Source organism: Clarias gariepinus, chromosome 9, assembly GCF_024256425.1.
Source record: "Clarias gariepinus isolate MV-2021 ecotype Netherlands chromosome 9, CGAR_prim_01v2, whole genome shotgun sequence".
In the NCBI taxonomy this organism is placed as follows: domain Eukaryota; kingdom Metazoa; phylum Chordata; class Actinopteri; order Siluriformes; family Clariidae; genus Clarias; species Clarias gariepinus.
Window position 1 is genome coordinate 1,056,838 of NC_071108.1, and position 18,395 is coordinate 1,075,232.

At 39.3% G+C, this 18,395-nt stretch overlaps 2 protein-coding genes across 2 annotated transcripts in view; one reads left to right on the top strand and one right to left on the bottom strand.

The window, feature by feature from the left end:
* The window catches only part of LOC128530072 (low-density lipoprotein receptor-related protein 8-like), a 28,050-nt gene extending 22,640 nt beyond the window's left edge, over positions 1-5,410 (bottom strand). Inside the window, exons 1-4 of the mRNA XM_053503790.1 lie at positions 5,331-5,410; positions 2,598-2,738; positions 2,398-2,517; positions 56-181 (exon numbers count right to left, since the gene is read on the bottom strand). Coding sequence (XP_053359765.1) covers positions 56-181; positions 2,398-2,517; positions 2,598-2,738; positions 5,331-5,400 — 457 coding nt within the window. The 5' untranslated portion in view covers positions 5,401-5,410. The remainder of the gene's footprint in view (positions 1-55; positions 182-2,397; positions 2,518-2,597; positions 2,739-5,330) is intronic.
* A 2,398-nt stretch (positions 5,411-7,808) lies between these two features.
* On the top strand, positions 7,809-17,183 carry lonrf1l (LON peptidase N-terminal domain and ring finger 1, like). The gene is made up of 13 exons (XM_053503789.1): positions 7,809-8,131; positions 8,586-9,182; positions 10,455-10,570; positions 10,692-10,814; positions 10,902-10,943; positions 11,029-11,233; positions 12,757-12,859; positions 12,986-13,100; positions 13,634-13,755; positions 13,850-14,008; positions 14,232-14,394; positions 14,578-14,727; positions 16,357-17,183. Exons 1-13 carry the CDS (start codon positions 8,068-8,070, stop codon positions 16,522-16,524), a joined length of 2,127 nt encoding a protein of 708 aa, XP_053359764.1. The 5' UTR covers positions 7,809-8,067; the 3' UTR covers positions 16,525-17,183.
* Positions 17,184-18,395: the final 1,212 nt, after the last annotated feature.

Consider the following 18,395-nt stretch of genomic DNA (forward strand, 5'->3'; position numbering starts at 1 on the left):
TTATTATCTTCACCCTGAGAAGAAGATTAAACCTCATAATACTGAAGGACCTGACCTGCAGCGAAGCACCGCCCATTCTCTGAGCTCTTCACGTACCCATGACGACACTCGCAGGTAAAAGAACCGTTAGAATGAACACACAGTTGGTCACACACATCTGCATCTAGACACGGGTCCAGCTCTGAAATTACACACACACACACACACACACACAGTTGGTTTTTCGGCTGTTTCCATCACCGTCATATTACCAGGGTACGATAAGTCTTTACAGTGCCACCTGGTGGTTAGTGTGTTTGTTTGCAGGTGAATAGCTACCTCATATTATAATTTATTTACTTTATTTACTTTATAAATAAATGTATGTATATATAAAAGAATAAGAATCCAGGATAAGTGCAAAATATACAGTAAATGTTTTACCTTAAACATTTAAGCTACACATTGTGGTTTATAATAATTTTATTTTTTTTTATTATTATTATTTTTATTACAGTAAGTCCTCGACTTTCAAACATGTTCTGTTTCGGGAGTACGCTTATAATGTTGGATTCGTCCATAAGTCAGACAGAGTGAGTTTAAAACACTATTGAAACAAATACAATGTATTGTAAACACACACACACACACAAAATGCTATAAATAAACTATTTTTAATATTTTTAGGTAAATGTTTACAGTTACATTAAAATGGTGATTTAGTACAGGGCAACTCAAAATAAACTATTTAGAAAAATATATTTACTATTAATACTACTACTTTTAGGATTCGTTCACATTCATGAATGTTCGTAATGCGAGGTGCGTCCGTATCTGCTAAAGTTCGCAACTTGAATGTTTGTCGGGGTCATTTACAATAAATTCAGGGGCATCTCAGTAAAGTAGAATATCATCGATAAGTTGATTTATTTCAGTAATTCAATTCAAAAAGTGAAATCAATTATACAGATTCATTACACACAGACTGATATATTTCAAGTGTTCATTTCTATTAATTTTGATGATTATGGCTATAACAAAATCCCAAAATTCAATATCTCGGAAAATTAGAATATTGTAAAAAAGTATATATATAATATTGGGAACTCATGGTGTTACGCTATAATCAGCTAATTAACCCAAAACGCCTGCAAAGGTTTCCTGAGCCTTTAAATGGTCTCTCAGTCTGGTTTAATGGGCCACAAAAGGTCACTGCTAAAGAAGCTGGCTGTTCACAGAGGGCTGTATCCAGGCACATTGATGGAACAAACAGCAACAGGGAGAACCGCAGTCTTTAATGGATTGTGAAACGAAGCTCATTCAAGAATTTGTTGGAGATTCACAAGGAGTGGACATCAGCTGGAGTCAGACAGCAAACAGAGTCCAAGCTGTTTGAGGTCCAGTGTGACGTCCGCAGTCGTCCAGTGGTGGTTTGGGGAGCCGCGTCTCCATGCCACGCCCTACTGCAGTAATAATTCATGCACAAGGAGCCCCGCCCAAGTACTGACTGCTGTACATGTTCATGACCAACATTTCTGTGATAAAAGTCTTTTTTATTGGTCTTAAGTAATATTCTAACTTTTTGAGATTTGATCTTGGGTTTTCATTACCTGTAAGCCATAAACATCAAAATAAATAAATAAACAAACACTTGAAATACATCAGTCTGTGTGTAGTGAATCTGTATAATACGAGTTTCACTTTTTGAACTGAAATACTCAAAAAGGTTGTCATTTAGTTTTGCATTACACAGAGTGTGTTTATGATTAAACATGTATATTCTAAAAAAATAATTAGAATTAATAAAGGAAAGCAGTAGGATTTAAATTGCATGTCATTTTCCATACAGAATATAAAAGGAAATGGTTTCCCTCAGTCTGGTGTGTTGATCAGAGATTCTATTCAATTCTATTCAATTTTATTTATATAGCACTTAGAAAGAAAATTTATGGAAGTGTGTATGTGTGAAAGAAATTTGTCTAGATAATCATGAGATGGTCCCTGATGAACGAGCCGAGGGTGACGGTGCTGAGGGAAAAACTCCCTGAGATGGTAATAGGAAGAAACCTTGAGAGGAACCAGACTCAACAGGGAACCCATCCTCATCTGGGTGATAACAGATAGAGATGATATAACATCATGTGTGTTATTCAGCTGAAAGTTCAATATAACAGATGAGGTTAGGAGTTTCTAATTAGTTTTATCTATAAACACTCTGTACGCACTGTATTGATATTTTATATGTTATTATTAGTAGCATTATAGTGGCTCATCTCATCCTAAGTATAGAAGCAAAGCGCCATCTAGTGGATGTAAAATTCTTTAAAAAATCATAAACAAACAAAACAAAAAATACAAAGAAAGTATGAGTGTGTTCAGTGTGTGTGTGTGTGTGTGTATATATATATATACATATACCTTCACAGTGTGTGTCATGCACCAGTCTCATGTCAGGTGGACATTCACACATAAACCCGTGAGGCAGATCCACACAGTAATGAGAACAGCCGCCGTTATTCACCTCACACTCGTCCTGCTCTGAAACACATAAAGGTGACGCCGTGTTCATTTACCCATTCTGAACCTGGACCAGTACCAGTACCAGAGCGCTTCCTTACCGCAGTTCTCCTCGTCGCTGCCATCTATACAGTCCGCAGAATGATCACACCTCCACTGCTTATGCACACACACTCCATTAGAGCACCTGAACTCAAAGCTGTGGCACATCTGCCCCACGTCTGCCCCCGTCTGCCCCACACCTGCAACACCATCAGCTGTTCAGTGCGCTATATTACAACTTTATTTACACACCTGTACATAAAACTCTATTTTATACAGTATTTAACATTAAACATTAGATCACAAATAACAGATCAAATCAAAATATAGTTGCAAGCAACGATGAGCCGGCCCAAGCACCTTGCACCATCCTTGCTCCAGGGGGCGCTGTATCCTGGCCGACCCTGTGCTCTGACCTCACCGTCATAACTGAGACATGGGGGGGGGGAATCATCTGACTGTGCTGTAGGGTCCATGTGATAAATAACAGAATTATCATATTACATTCTACTTTACTCATGTTTGTGTTTTCTTATAAGATAAGAAAATATATTAATGTAGAAGAAGAGGTTAACTGTAATCAGTTATAAATTGTAAAATAATTGCAGTTATGTCTATATAAATTATGTATATAGACATAACTGCATTTATATAAATGGACATGAAAAATACATAACTGCATTTATATAAATGTCTATATAAATAATTTATATAGACATAACTGCATTTAATTTACAATGTATAACTGATTATAAAATATGTATATATAAATTTATAAACATAAAAAAATACCACACAGTATAATATACAGTAAAATGTTTATATAAGTGATGAGACAGAACAGAAGGGGGCGTGTCCAAATGAAGCCTCATGTTTGCCGGAATCACGTGATTAAATTATTACACAGTGGAACCTGGGATTGCGAATAATGCGGTTTGCGAGTGTTCCGCAAGACAAGCAAAGATTTTTTATAAATTTTGACTTGAAAAATGAACAAGTCTTGGTTTACGAGCACCGAGTATCATGTATCACGCATGCGCTTCTTGTTTTGACGCCAAGCATCACATGATCAACTGAGCCAACGGTTTTTCTCTCTCTTGCTCTGCGGAATTGTGGGTAATTGTCTCTCCTGCTGGGACGTTAGTGCTCGTCTCTTATAATCGTCTGGCATAATCAACATCTGTGCACGCGTGTACCGTTTACTATAACACTGTTATGGTGTTATATTCCTACCCACAATTCTGACCACGTGGTTTGACATTTTGAGAGCAGATAAAGCACTCTATGCGTGTGCAATGTCTCCACTGCGCACTTAACAGCTCAATTCTGCGCGTGCAGTTTTTCCCCTGCTCGCTCAACGTGTTCTCCGCACACGCACGACTTCTCGATTCTGTGTGCGCTCGACTCTGCCTGTACGCTCGCTCAACATTGTCCAGCATTACAAAACTGCCACAAAACCAGCCAATCACAGACTTCCACACACTACTTCTGATTGGCTGTTCCTTCTCTATCAGCTGGCAACATCGACCGCATAACGCAACCTATAATTTATATAGAGCTTTTAAAATGGTCATTGTCTCAAAGCAGCTTTACAAAATAAAAAGAAAATAAAAAGAAATTAAAATTATATTATTATATATAATTATATACAAATGAAAATAAATTATATAAGGGAAGCAATGTAAATAAATTTGCATTTATTTATAAATATTATAAACAAATATTATGGTATCTATTTTTATTTAATAAAGTATTAGTATATACCAGTTTTGTTTGTCCATTGTGTGTTTTGTACGGCACTGTACTGGAGATTTTTATTCTTAAATTCAGGAAATCTTTTTTTTTATATTTCACTCCAAACATTGTAAATTACATTCACTTCTTATATAATATATGAAGGAGAAAAATGCACACAAAATCGTTAGTTTTATATTAATGACCTCAATTTATCTCATTATTGTATCTGGGGATTTTTTCTTCGTGTTTTAGTCACTGATTGTGTATTAAATCCTCAATACTGACTGGCGGGTTTATATTTTCTGCTCGAAACATTTTGGCTTGTGGCTGATATTTATGTTCGTGTTTATAATTTTTTTAAAATTCGCTATTTGTTCTTCACATTTTTTTGTTCTATTGTAGCTCGAAAGAGTCAACAGTATAAGTCCATCATCATTTCTTGAGTTTTTCCACTAATATTTCTCTAAAATTCTCTCTCTTGCACAACCTGTGTGTGTGTGTGTGTGTGTGAGAGAGAAAGAGAGAGCGCGCGCGACTCGTCCTGGCCTGTCCATCACGCTCTGTGTTCAGGACACCCTTACCGCGCATGCGCACACCAAAACTCGTCCTGATTGGCTGGTTTAGCTCCACGCCCACCAATCCACGCTCCCACTGCCGGAGACTCGCGGGTTAAACTTTATTATAGTTATTATTGTTGTACATTTAATTTAAAGGATATGGATAATGTAACGGTGAACTAATGAGACTGATGATGTTAAATTAACGCCTCGAAAAATTCAGACCAGTGTTAAAGTCACAGCGCGCGACCGGCATGTCAGGGTATTTAACCTCCGATAAAAAAAAATAAATAAAATGTAAAACTATAAGTGCGACATACTGGGCGTGTGAGACTGTCGGGGTGTGTGAGGTAACTCTAGACTTCTGCTCCGGGTAGTGTATGAAACACACACACACACACCTTGAGTGATAAAGTTAATTAATAAACATTCTGTAACGCTTCACCGAGCAGACACACACACACACACACACCTGACGGAATGAAGTTAAACTCTTACCTAATGTACACAGTGCACACAGTAAACCTGCTAACAGCACAGCGGTGTTAAAGCGCTCCATGCTTCTCATTCAATCACCGACCTCTCGGGCGCAGGAATATGACGTCACTACAACTCAAGATTCCTTATAGTCACTACACTAATTTATATCATGAATCCTGCGTATATCTTCATTTACTACATCTGTACCCTTTTATTTTATATATTTTTTGTATTATTATTTTTAATTACATTTTATTTTTATTTATTTTTCTTCCTATCTTGTTTTTACAATTATAATGTCATTCAATGTTACACTTTAATGTTGAAGTTTTTTACAGTTGCAATGAAAAAGAAAATTAAAAGTCACTATATGTCACAATCCCACACACAGCTGCAGTCAAGACAACAAGCCATTTATTGTATGGTGGGGTATAGAGTATAGTTCATCCATCCATCCATCTAGGGAACTCTGTAGTCTAACTTGGGTTTGTGGAGGCTAATGGTGACCTAATCTGCATTTTTCAGACTATGAGAGGAAACCCACTGAACATGGGAAGAACATGCAAACTCCGAGCACACAGACCCCGAGGCGGGAATCAAACCCAGGTCCTGGAGGCGCCAGTGCTAACCATCAAGCCACCATGCTGCCACTAAGTATATCAGTTATACTTAATATTTATAAGGAAATATAATTGTATGATGTTATAAAATAATATTGCTCAATTTTAGCATGTTTATCTGATTTTCGAGTGTCTGATCAAGACTAACCGGCAGACTGCTGAAAAGAGCTGACCACCACATAACTAGTAAACAGATAAGTGTTTTTATTTTTTATTTTTTTTATAAATGTTAGTTTAATGAATAAATGTACAAAAATCTTTTTCCAAGAATACTACATGATTCTCAGGCTCCTGTGGCAGTGCCACGTTTAATTTTATATTACCTGTAATATTAGAGCACAGGGCATTGATTGAGATTTTGGAAATTATGACAATAGGTATTTCTAATTGAATCTGATTTCCCATGCTCCCTGCATCAACTATATTTAGAATATGTATTACTTGGGGTTTATTAACTAAAAGAACTGGTGAAAGTAATCATTTTGATGTAATTTTCCTGTCGGTCTGTTGCTCACACTGAGCATCTTATTAGAACACAGGTTGTTAAAACACCGGGGTCATGTTTTTGTGCTAAAGCTTATATTATTGATGTAGTATCTGTGTCTAGTGTTATTAACTGACCAGTAGGTGTTTGATTGTGAGTCTGCAGAATGTGTAACCCTCGCCTAGTGCTGGGTGTTTTATTTCTTTTTAGAATTGTTGTTAATATGCATATGATATCCTCATTATAACTATTTTTGGTATACACCTTTGATGCAAGCCAGAGTTTATTTGTAGTTTTGGTTTTCTTGTTACTATAATCCCTGAATTTATTCTCATCTTAATACATTTTCCTTTATTTCTTTTACAGATGTGGGTTTGTGTACAGGATGTTTAAACATTAAATCATTGTATTTACTGTTCAAGGAATAATTTCGGTTCCTGTACTAAAGGCATGGTTAAAAAAGATTTTAATAAAGATTTTAACGGCTGTACAAAGAGATTAAATATACACATGCATTAACAATTTCGAATTAAAATTAATATTTTATTTATCACTTTTACAACCATACACATTTACATTTACATTTACATTTAGGCATTTAGCAGACGCTCTTATCCAGAGCGACTTACATTTTTATCTCATTATACATCTGAGCAGTTGGGGTTTAAGGGCCGCGCTCAAGGGCCCAACAGTGGCAACTTGGTTGTGGGGTTTGAACCTGGGATCTTCCGAACCACAGTCCAATGCCTTAACCACTGAGCTACCCCTGACCCACAAATAAAGGATACACAGTATGATATGGAGTTAAACACTTACACAACTGTTTATGACCTAATAACGGGATGGTAGAGTGAAAAGACAGAATGATAAAGGATTTTACTGCAAGGAAATAGTGCACTAAGAGAAATGTACATTTTACAGACTTTCCAAAGTTGCAATGAAAAAAATATAAAATTTATTAATTAAAAGTACAAGCTAAATAGAATGTGCAGAACTTGCAATTTAGTATGTTATGGCAGGTATGTATAACAGTGTGAGTGGAACATTAGGTATGGAATAAAGTGATGAATTTAGAATGATTTAAACTTAGATTCATATAAAAAAAAATTATGTATACAACCATATACAGTACGATATGCAGTGAGAAGCTTATACGACTGTGCGTAACCCTTAATAAAGGAAAGATGAAATAAAATAATAAGGTAGAAAGTGGCAACTTGCGCTAGAAAAAGAATGTAAACTATAAAAGTATATTTGCTAATATACAGTTACAATTAATTAAGTGTACAATTAAGAGGTATAATGTAAAGCGTATAAAATAATATGAAATGTGCAGGTTTTGTTTACACACATCACATTTGACCATCGCATATTTGTGTGTTGATATGTTGTGTGCATGTCTAACATTTCAGCCTTGCTCATGCCTATAAAAGGACAGATGAGCCATGTGCCACATCTTTGGCTAACATTCTGTAACACTTAAAGAATGTGCAGTACAGAAGGAGGGCAGTTAAAGTTTCACATGGTTGTCATTTTTGTTGCTGACACAGTGTATAAAAATGATAGGAGGAAAAAATAGATAAGTTATGAAAGCGGTTATGAAATAAGTTTCATCATTCCAATGCTCTCATAACGGGAGAGGTTTCGGCGCATGCGCAGGAGCCTCCGACCTGAAACTGAGGATGTGAGCGACACCAAGGACGTTTGTTACTACTGTAACTGTTTTGGTTTTGTATTTAAACGATAGTTTATTCGCTTTTAACTATTTATACGACAGTGATTTCTAGCATTGTTTCTTGTTTAAGGTTACAATTAAACCAGTTCCTGTTTCGGGAAGCCTCAGACTTACAAGGAACAAGCTTTAAGTTTATATATATAAAAATAAAAAGAACTCGTACTTTACTGTATCAGATCACAGTTCTTCGAAAGAGCGCGCGCGTTCCCGGTATCAGTTACAAAACTTGACAAGCTCCGGTTTTGTAACCGACATCCTCTTGGCCAATGGGAGCGCGCCTTTGCGGTCACGTGATCCTATATTTTTATGTAACACGCTGGCACGCGCAATTAAGGTTATCCGTGTACACCAGTCTCTCTGGCTTTGTGTGGATTTAATAGTAATAATAATGTGTCTTCTACACGATTGTTAGATTATTATTTATTTATTTTTAGACAAAAGGATGTCGATTGAAGAACCGGACCAAAACTGTGTCTCCTCCTCAGCGGACAGAGGGGGTTTCTTTATCCCGACCGACACCGAGCGGGACTGGGCTGAGGAGGAGCGCGGAGAGCCGCTCGGGCTCCAGCAGCAGAGTCGCCTCAGGGCAGCGCTGGACGCGTTGTTCCGAGCCGTGAGGTGCGACACCGAGTCGGTGCGACCTGAGCACATCAGCGCGTTAGTGGAGCTCATCGTCCGCAACTTCAGGAAGAAGGAAGCGTGCGTGTCCTGGGCAGCGCGCGCTCAGGAGGACGGAGAACTGGACTGTCCCGGCTGTAACCGGTTCATCGCGGAGCCGGTCACCGTCGCGTGCGGACACTCGTACTGCAGGAGCTGCGTACAGCTGGGCTTTCTGTCCAAGTGTAGAAAATGCCAGGAGGAGATCGGCTCTAAACATCTGCTCCGGGCCGACGTGCTCCTGTGTGGACTGTTAGAGAAATGGTTTCCAGAGGAAATGCACAAAACCAAGCGGGTAGCAGAAGTGAGAGAGCTGCTGAGGAGCAAACGCTTCAGTCAGGCGCTCTCGTTAGCAACAGAGCTACTGGAATCAGGCAAGTTTTTATTCACATTCCCTCACAGTAATCATGATGTTTATGTATTATTACCAATTCACGAATCAATTTCTCACTCAGGAGTTTAAATGTCGTTTCTTCCGCAGCCCCTTTAGCGGTATCATCTCTCACACACACACATTTCTTTGTTACACTTTTTTTTTATCGCCTGAGTATGTGTTGTGGAATGAAGCCCGGTTCGCTCTGCGCATGCGCACGATGCCCTCCGTTACAAAAGACTAACGCGAAAAGCGCATGCGCGGATGGTAAAGTTGCGTAACGAGCTCCATAAGGTAAAGCGGGAGGTAGAGAGTTTTATAACGCACACACCGTGTGTGGAAACATATGTTTTGTTCACTAGATGAAGCAGACACGCGCTTGTTTAGGTTAAAATGGAAAAAAAACCCCGAAATAAGTAACTCGGGGGGGGGGAACAAGACGTTGGGAAGTCTCGCGAGATCTGCGTCCACGTGTGGAGCTGTCAGTGTTGTCTGGATGGATGGATGGGGTTCTGGGTCACACAGGGTCACGTCCTGGTCCTGGAGAACCCAGTCAGACACACCCTGTACACAGGATAAAGCAGTGTGTGTGTGAGAATGAGCTGATTTACATAGGCCACGCCCACAAGTGACTTGAAATAACGCCTTTTATTAGAGGACGTCAGTGAAGTCCTTCTCTACTGTGTGTGTGTGTGTGTGTGTGTGTGTCAGTCACACATTCTCACTAAAACCCTGTTAGGGCACTTAATGATTGGTAGCAAAGAATGAACCTTCACACTCACTGTAACTAAATCTCTCTCTCTCTCCCTCTCTCTCTCTCTGTCTCTCTTGCTCTGTCCCTTACTCCTTTAACATTCTCTTTCTTTCTTTCTGCTCTGTCATTCATAACTGTGTATCCCTTCTTTCTTTGTTTCTTTCTTTCTCACTTTTCCACTTTGTCTTTTTCCCTCCTTTCCTTTTCTCTTTTTCTCTTTCTCTCTGTCTACTATTCCCTCTTCTCCTACCATTTCTCGCAACTCTATCCTCCTCACTTCTGTCTTGCTTCTTTAATTCTCTTTCCACTCTCTCTCTTATTTTTTTACTCATTTAACATTTTGTTTTTCTTTCTGTTGCTGTCATTTGTGACTCTGTTTCCTTACTCCCTCCCTCTCCTCTCACCATTTCTCTACGTCTCTATCCTCCTTATCTCTGCCTTTCTTCTCTTTTTCTCCCTTTTTTCCCCCTCTCTCTCTCTCTCCCTCTCTCTCTCTTTCTGGTTCTCCCCCACCACCAGACCCCAGTAATACCAGACTGCGTGTGTGTCGAGCTGAAGCGTACCAGCATCTGCAGCGCTATCGTCACGCTCTGGAAGACTTTGACGTGTGTATGAGCATCACTCCATCTATCGAGGTGAGAAAAAAACAACCACTTTTAATCACTGATTACTTCAGCTCGCTCATCACCATAACACACGCTCTCTTACACACAAACACACACTCACTTACTCTCTCTCTCTCTCTCTTTTTCTCAGGTGGTGTTCTCTAAGGCTAAGCTGTTAAAGGAAATGGGTCGTGTGGACGAGTCTGTAAAGCTCTTCCTCCAGTGTCTGTGTGTGGATCAGGACTTCCAGGACGCCAGACAGGAAGTACAGAACGTATGTAATAAACAAACCAAAACATCATCACATGGTGAGATGCTGGATTCTAATTGACCAAGCTTTTTATTTTTTTTCTCTCTGCAGATCCTGCGTGAGCTTCTGATTCCAACATGTGAGAGTTTCCAGGTGAGTGTGTAACACACACACATATATGTAAGTGATGTGTGTATTAGCATGCATGTTGACGCTCAGTGCTCTTTTTGTGGCTTAGGAGAGTTCGGAGCCCTCAGGTCTAACCCGAGCTCAGTCGTTACGCGCTCATGTGGCGGGCGGAGCCAAAGGAGAGGGGCTGAAGAGGGTAAGCTCCGCCCCTCAGCTGGGAGAAAAGGGTGCACTGCTGAAGAGGAAACTGTCCGGATTGGAGGCGGGGCCTGAAGTGATGGAAAGTGGTGACACCAAACATAAGAAACACGTAGGTCAGTTGGCTCGTTCAGATTTCAGTATTTACATTACACACACACACACACACACGTGCACATCGTAATGTTATTTTGCTAGCTTTGTTTAGGAATCCTTATCGACTTTAAATTGCGTTTTTTTTTTTTTGTTAAAATTAGTATTTTAGCAAGTTTTGTTATTCAAATTTAACTTTGTGTGGGAAGTTCCTGTTATGTTATCTAGCATAGCAGTTTTTTTTATTACGCATTTTTACTAGTTTTGTTTTGGTATGTTCCCCTCATTAGCTAGCTTTAACTTCATTAATCTGTAGCAAGTTTAGAATCTAGAAGCTAGTTTTATTTATTTATTTATTTTGGATAGTTTCTTTAGTGTTGGGTCGCTTGCTTTGATCAGGAGACATCTGACATGAGCTGTTTATTCTTTTTTTTAATCAAATTATTTTTATTAGTTTGTTTCAGCGTGTCCTGATCGTTAACTAGAAGGCTGCAGTGTTGTTTGGGATTTTATTAGTTTGTTAAATTTTTTGTATATATTTTTAAAAGTTTGTTTGGGGATTTTATCGTCTGTTCGATCTTTTAAAAGCCAGAAGCTGACAGATGATGCAAAATCGATATGCACTAGGGAAATTCAGCAAAGCACATTAAAGGTCATGTATTATACCACTTTTAACAACATGGGTCTCAGAGGTCTCCAAAGTATCTGTTAGTTTTCCAGCTTAAATTCCCCTCAGATCACGTGTTTCTCACAGTTTCACTCCTGTTTTATATTGTTTTTACACTTTCAGGACATCAAAAAAAAATCCAAAATAAAATAAATATATACTTAAGCTTTATTCAGCAGCTATTCAGCAACTGAATTGAACATGAGTGATTAAATGTAAAAGTTCCATTTCTAACTTTAACATTTAACTTCAAATTAAATTAAACACAAAGCTACATTGTTACTAAGCAGTGCGTATCTCTGTTACATCATCCACTGTAATTATTATTTCTAAACAAACTTGGCAAATAATTCACTCCTACCGTGCTAGGATTATAAAGAAGCGGCAACATTTTAGCGCCTTAAATGCCTCCTAAGTCTTGAGACTGAGTTAAGCAGTTCTGAGCACGCGGGCAAGCAAGATGGGATTCTAACGCGCATGCTCACACACACCGCTCAACACACAGACACACAATTCACAAACAAGGAAAGGGTGATCGGAGGCTTCTCAACACGCTCGACTTTTGACAATGAAACGGTACAGAATCGGTCGTGTCTGATCAAACTGACACCAGACGATTCCAATCACTGGCTGATCGTCCGGTGCGTCTCTGTTATTATATGCAGTGAGGAAATCACAGAGAAACAGATTGTTAGGTTCTCCTGGGCAGAACTGAGCACAGAGCTCGGGGAGGGTGTATGCAAATGAGTTTCTTTATTGAATGATGTCATAAAAGGGGGCATTAAATACTGACTGGCTTGTTTGAACCCTGGTTTCTGCAGTGATGGTAAAAATAACACACTTTTCTCACTCTTTCTCTTTCACTCTGTCTCACTACAGTGCGTGCCGCAGCGTCAGTGTGTAGCGATGAAGATAAGCTCCACCTCAGGGTACCGAGACACCTGCTCGACCCCAGTGACTTTGAGTGCTCGCTGTGCATGAGGTAGTGGACTTGTAGCCTTTAGAGCTGAGACAGCTATATAACATGTATACACCAATAAACATCAGCTCTCTCATCTCTCTCTCTCTCTCTCTCTCTCTCTCTCTCGTGTGTGTGTGTGTGTTGTAGGCTGTTCTATGAGCCGGTGACGACGCCGTGTGGACACTCGTTCTGTAAGAACTGCCTGCAGAGGAGTTTAGACCACAGCCCCCAGTGTCCGCTGTGTAAGGAGAGCCTCAGGCTGGTGAGAGCGCGCTTTAATAAACCGGTGCTAACGGTGCTAACGGTGCGGTGATGCTAACTGACTCGCCCGTTTATCTGCTGGAACTGAACCTGAATTTATTACTGACTGTCAGTGAGCTGCAGCCAAGCTGCTGATTGGTCGAACGGTGTCATGACATAATCGGCTGGAATTAATATTTAAAACATTTCAGTAGTTTGAAGAACATTTCACACTTTAATCTGAAAATAGAATTTAATTACAAAAAATAAAGAAAAACAGAATCCACTTAAAACATGGATAAAATAGTTGGAAAAAGTTAAAAAAATAAGTGGAAAAAGTAGTGTTTAAAATATTCAGTAGTAATAAATACGAAGAATAAGAATTCATTTTGTTTAAGTTAAATTAACATATCTAATATTCCTAATACAGTAATCTTTTTAAGGATTATGTTTATTATTTTATATTTTCAGTAAAAATCTGCAGTGATAATTAAAAATAATAGCTGATGTTTCATCTTAATGAAATATTTTAGTAACGATGTCGTGTGTTTTCAGTACCTCGCCTCCCGAAGGTTCTCTGTCACACGTGTGCTCGATGACATCATTAAATGTTACCTCTCTGAGGAGCATGCTGGGAGACAAAAGATACACATTGATGAAACGAAAGAGCTCTCGGAGTAAGCAGCACAACACACACACACACACACACACACACACTTACTCACAAGCACTTATTACCTGCTCTGCTCTAACACTCTCTCTCTCTCTCAGTTTAGAGAATAACGTTCCTATCTTCGTGTGTACGATGGCGTATCCCACCGTCCCCTGCCCGCTGCACGTGTTTGAGCCTCGGTACCGTCTCATGATCCGCCGATGCATCGATACGGGAACGCGACAGTTTGGGATGTGCATCAGTGACGCACACAAAGGGTGGGTGAGAGCGTGTGCGTGAGCGAGTGTGTGGCCAAGAGCGAGTGTGCTTGTGCGCAAGCCAGTGTGTGCGCAAGCACTGGTACAAGAGTGTGTGTGTGTGTGTGTGTACTTAAAAAAAGGACTAAATAAATACTTTTTAAAGGGTGTGTGTATGTACTGCACATGTGTGTTTAATTTATATATATTGATCATAACGTGTGTGTGTGTGTGTGTGTTGCAGGTTTGCGGATTTCGGCTGCATGCTCCACATCCGTAACGTTCACTTTCTGCCGGACGGTCGCTCGGTGGTCGACACGTTCGGGGGGAAACGGTTCCGTGTCATCAGACGCAGCATGAGGGACGGGTACTACATCGCTAACATCGAGTATCTGCAGGACCAGAGAGTGAGTGCACACACACACACACACACACTCATACACACACACACACACACACACGCGCACACACTCTCATACACACACTACATCAAAGACGCAGTTGCACTCAAGCTCCACTTGTGAATCCATATTCAGTAAGCATGACTGTGTGTGTGTGTGTGTGTGTGTGTGTGTGTGTGTGCTCTATAGGTGGAGGGGAAGGAGGAGCTGCAGCTGCAGGATCTGTACGATCAGGTGTATAATCAGGCGAGTGTGTGGTTCCACGCTTTGGAGAACCGATTCAGGAACCAAATACTGCAGCACTTCGGACCCATGCCTGAGAAGGAGAACGATATACAGGTAACACACACACACACACACACACACACAGTACAGTATATTGAAGTCCAACACTATACTGTATGACTGAAGACACACAGAGAGAATTAACTGGAGAAATAAACGAGTGTTTCTTGCCATATGGATTCGTACAGTGTTTGTCGTCGCACTAATACGACTCGTACCCGAGCTTCCTCTGCACAGAACAGCTGATGGTCTGGTGTAGTTGTGCTCAGAGTATTTTGCGGCCGATCACAAAAATTGCACTCTGGCTTTTTTACGTTCTCTGATATTAGGGGTTGAGTCGAGATTTCACACTAACTACACACAAGATTGTTTAAGGTTAGTTATTATTAAACTATTAAAATGCAGGTTGTTGTGTTAAAGCTTTTTATTCCACACGTCCCCCATGTGGGTTTTACTTAGAAAAAAAACTTTACTTGCTGCAAATTTAACATTGTTTAAAGAGACTTGTGTTGAGAATGTTGTTGTGGTTGTCGACTCGTGTTCTTTGCGTTATCGTGATCCTGTTGGTTTATGTGATCGGAACTGAAATCCGTTCCAGGTGAATCTGATGAGAGAATCACACGAGGGTGCCAAGCTGCCATCAAAGCTCCTTTGTGCAATTTGAAATATAAAACATATTTTGGGTCGTTTAACATTTTTACATGACTCGTACATACATGTTCTTTTGTGTTCATGTCTTCATTATTAATATACAGCATTAATAATAATAATAATATTAATAATAATAATAACTGGACAGGTACATTCAATTCAGTTTTATTTATATAGCGCTTTTAACAACGGTCATTATCTCAAAGCAGCTTCACAAAATGAAAAGAAAATTTATGGAAGTGTCATAATAATGAGATTGTCTCTGATGAGCGAGCCAAGGGTGAAATGTTCTGAAAATGTTCTCAAGAAAACGGGAGCGGTGCTTGCCGCGGCAAAACTCGGGCATCTGCCCCATTTTATAAGGACACTCTGCGGAAACGGTTGCTAAGGTGCTCTAAAGTGGTTGCTAGGGCGTGACATCTTTACAATGATCCTGAGTTAAATGAGCCCGCCCCCATGTCTCTATGACAACAGTTGGGGTCAGTTTCAAAGTTCCTGTGGAAGTTACCGTAGCAGGGAACTGTGAGCACTTCCTGATTTTAATGGGGGGTGTCTTCACCATTATATATCAATGGGGCACCTCTTGCACCCCAGGGGTACAACTTGTACCCTCTTTCGGGGTATGTTTTGACACAGCTTGCAAGCCTCTTCAAAAGTAGAGAATTTCATATTTCTACAAGATTATTGTTCTGCGCTGGAGTTTGTCAAAGTTGGTCTTAACCTTAAGTTTAAGGGATTTTTTTGGGGGCGGTAAATTCACCCCCCACCTCTATTTTGTGTGTGTGTGTGTGTGTGTGTGTGTGTGTGTGTGTGTGTGTGTGTGTGTGTGTGTGTGTGTACTTTAACAGCATGGTTTCTGTGTTTTGTAGCTCAGTACTTAATCACTGTGTACTGCTGGTTTAGAGCCAGACAGCAGTGAGTGACCTTTACTGTGTGTTGGTCTGTTCAGTTAGTATTTTATTATAATAAATTCTCTCTCTCTCTCTCTCTCTCTCTCTCTCTCCCTCCACCACACCCCCCCTCTCCCCCCAGTCCAGTCCTAACGGTCCGGCGTGTTGTTGGTGGTTGTTGGCGGTTCTCCCAGTGGATCCTCGTTATCAGCTCTCGGTTCTCTCCATGACGACCCTCAGAGAACGTCTGGTTAAGATTCAGCACATCCTCGCATACTTGCAGAACACACACTCACACACACACACATAGAGAGTGAGATAACTTGGTGTGTATGTGTGTGTTACCTTAAGCCCTTATGCAGCAGCAACAGTAATATTGTGCCGTCCTACATTAGTACAGAGACAGTCCTGACACACACACACACACACACACAGTATTAGTTATTAGTGTGTGGGTCCTGAATGAAAAAAATCCCAAATGCTGATTTATTTTTTATTTTTTTTGTGATGAAAACAGAACAGAACTTTTTTTTTTTTTTTTTTTTTTTCACCTCAGTGTCCAGGATTTTTCCTTACGACTTCCGGTTTTACACACGCACACACACTTGTGTATCCTTTGTTCACATGGAGATAACACCAGTGCCAATAATCCTGGAGCTGAGAGTGTGTGGTGAGACGTGAGGCCGCGTTAGTGTAACAGATTTACTGCAGCTTTCTAACAACCACAAAAAACATCCCTGTAGTTTAAATCAGTTCTGTTAAACCTGAACGTGTGTGTGTGTGTGTTAGCAGTGTACACAGACACTAACACTATGTCAGGTGATCTGACCCGAATCTTAGCCTAGAACACATCGTACTGCACACACACACACACACACAAGTTCTCCTCCTGTGATTAGCGCCCTCTACAGGCCTAAAGAGTGCTTCCTGTTCCGTATCCAGTACGAACGCAGAATGTTAAAAAAAATATATATAAATCTCGACGCAGCACAGACACAACAGACAGGCGAGTTAAAGACCTTCACGTGAGCCGGTTTTGTCAGGATTGATCATAAAGTCACTTTAAAGGGAAGAAAAACTGCGATAACTTAAGCCTTAATTTAATGGGAAAAAACCAACAACGTCACATGAACGCACAACAAATCATTCTCGCTCCCCAACACACACTACGTACAAACTGCCTCGTTATAGACGGAGAATGAAAAGATGTGAGAAGGAGAAATTCATCTGAGATTGAGTTGTGCTAATAATAATAATAATAACAACAACAACAATGTAATGAAAATACACTAAAAGCATCAAAGTAGGACTAATTAAAAAATCTATTAAATTTTTTTAATTGGTCTACATTAGTTTATTTTTGTTTAAGTGGATTATTATTATCATTATTATTATTATTATTATTATTAAAAGGATTGTAGATGAGGTCAGGACTAAAAGTCTAAATTCTTTCTTCCTTTTGTGACTAAAGGTTAAAAAAAATACTTGTGAATGATGAAGCATCTGATCTGTACTGTGTGTGTGTGTGTGTGTGTGTGTTAGTTATTTCCATAGTTTTGTGTTTGTGCTCTAATCTCTAGTGTACATTAAATTGCACTACTCAGAGCGGGACATGGGCTGATCATCTGAACCAGCAGGAACTGATGAGCTGAATGTCGTGATGCACTGAAATAACCCTGCAGCGCTAAACGTAGCCGCTAACACACACACAGCGAGTGTGTGATAATACACCACACAGCAGGGTTTAGTGAAGAGTTAATAAATAATGTACAATAAGTTGTTCATTTATCAGTAGGGTCTTTGGGTAATTTTATTTGCCTGTAAGCAACTTACAGTGAAAAAACATATTTAAAAAACTCAGAATACTTTAGATTTAATATTTATTTGCTTTTCATAACTTTTCGATTATATTTTAGTTATTATTTAAATCAAATTGTTCATTTCAATTTTACCGTTACAGTAACTTAATTATTAATCCTTTCATGCATAAATTATTTACACATTTGAGGTAAAACATTTTTTTCCTTTAAATTATATCATACATGATTTTTGATTCTGTCTAAATATCAGAAGTTCAGAAGTAAAGTAACTGTGATTAAAAAAAAAAAGGCTAAAACAATATCCTTGAAAAAAAATAGTAACATTCATTAATCCATAATATTTAACATTCAGGATTAAAGT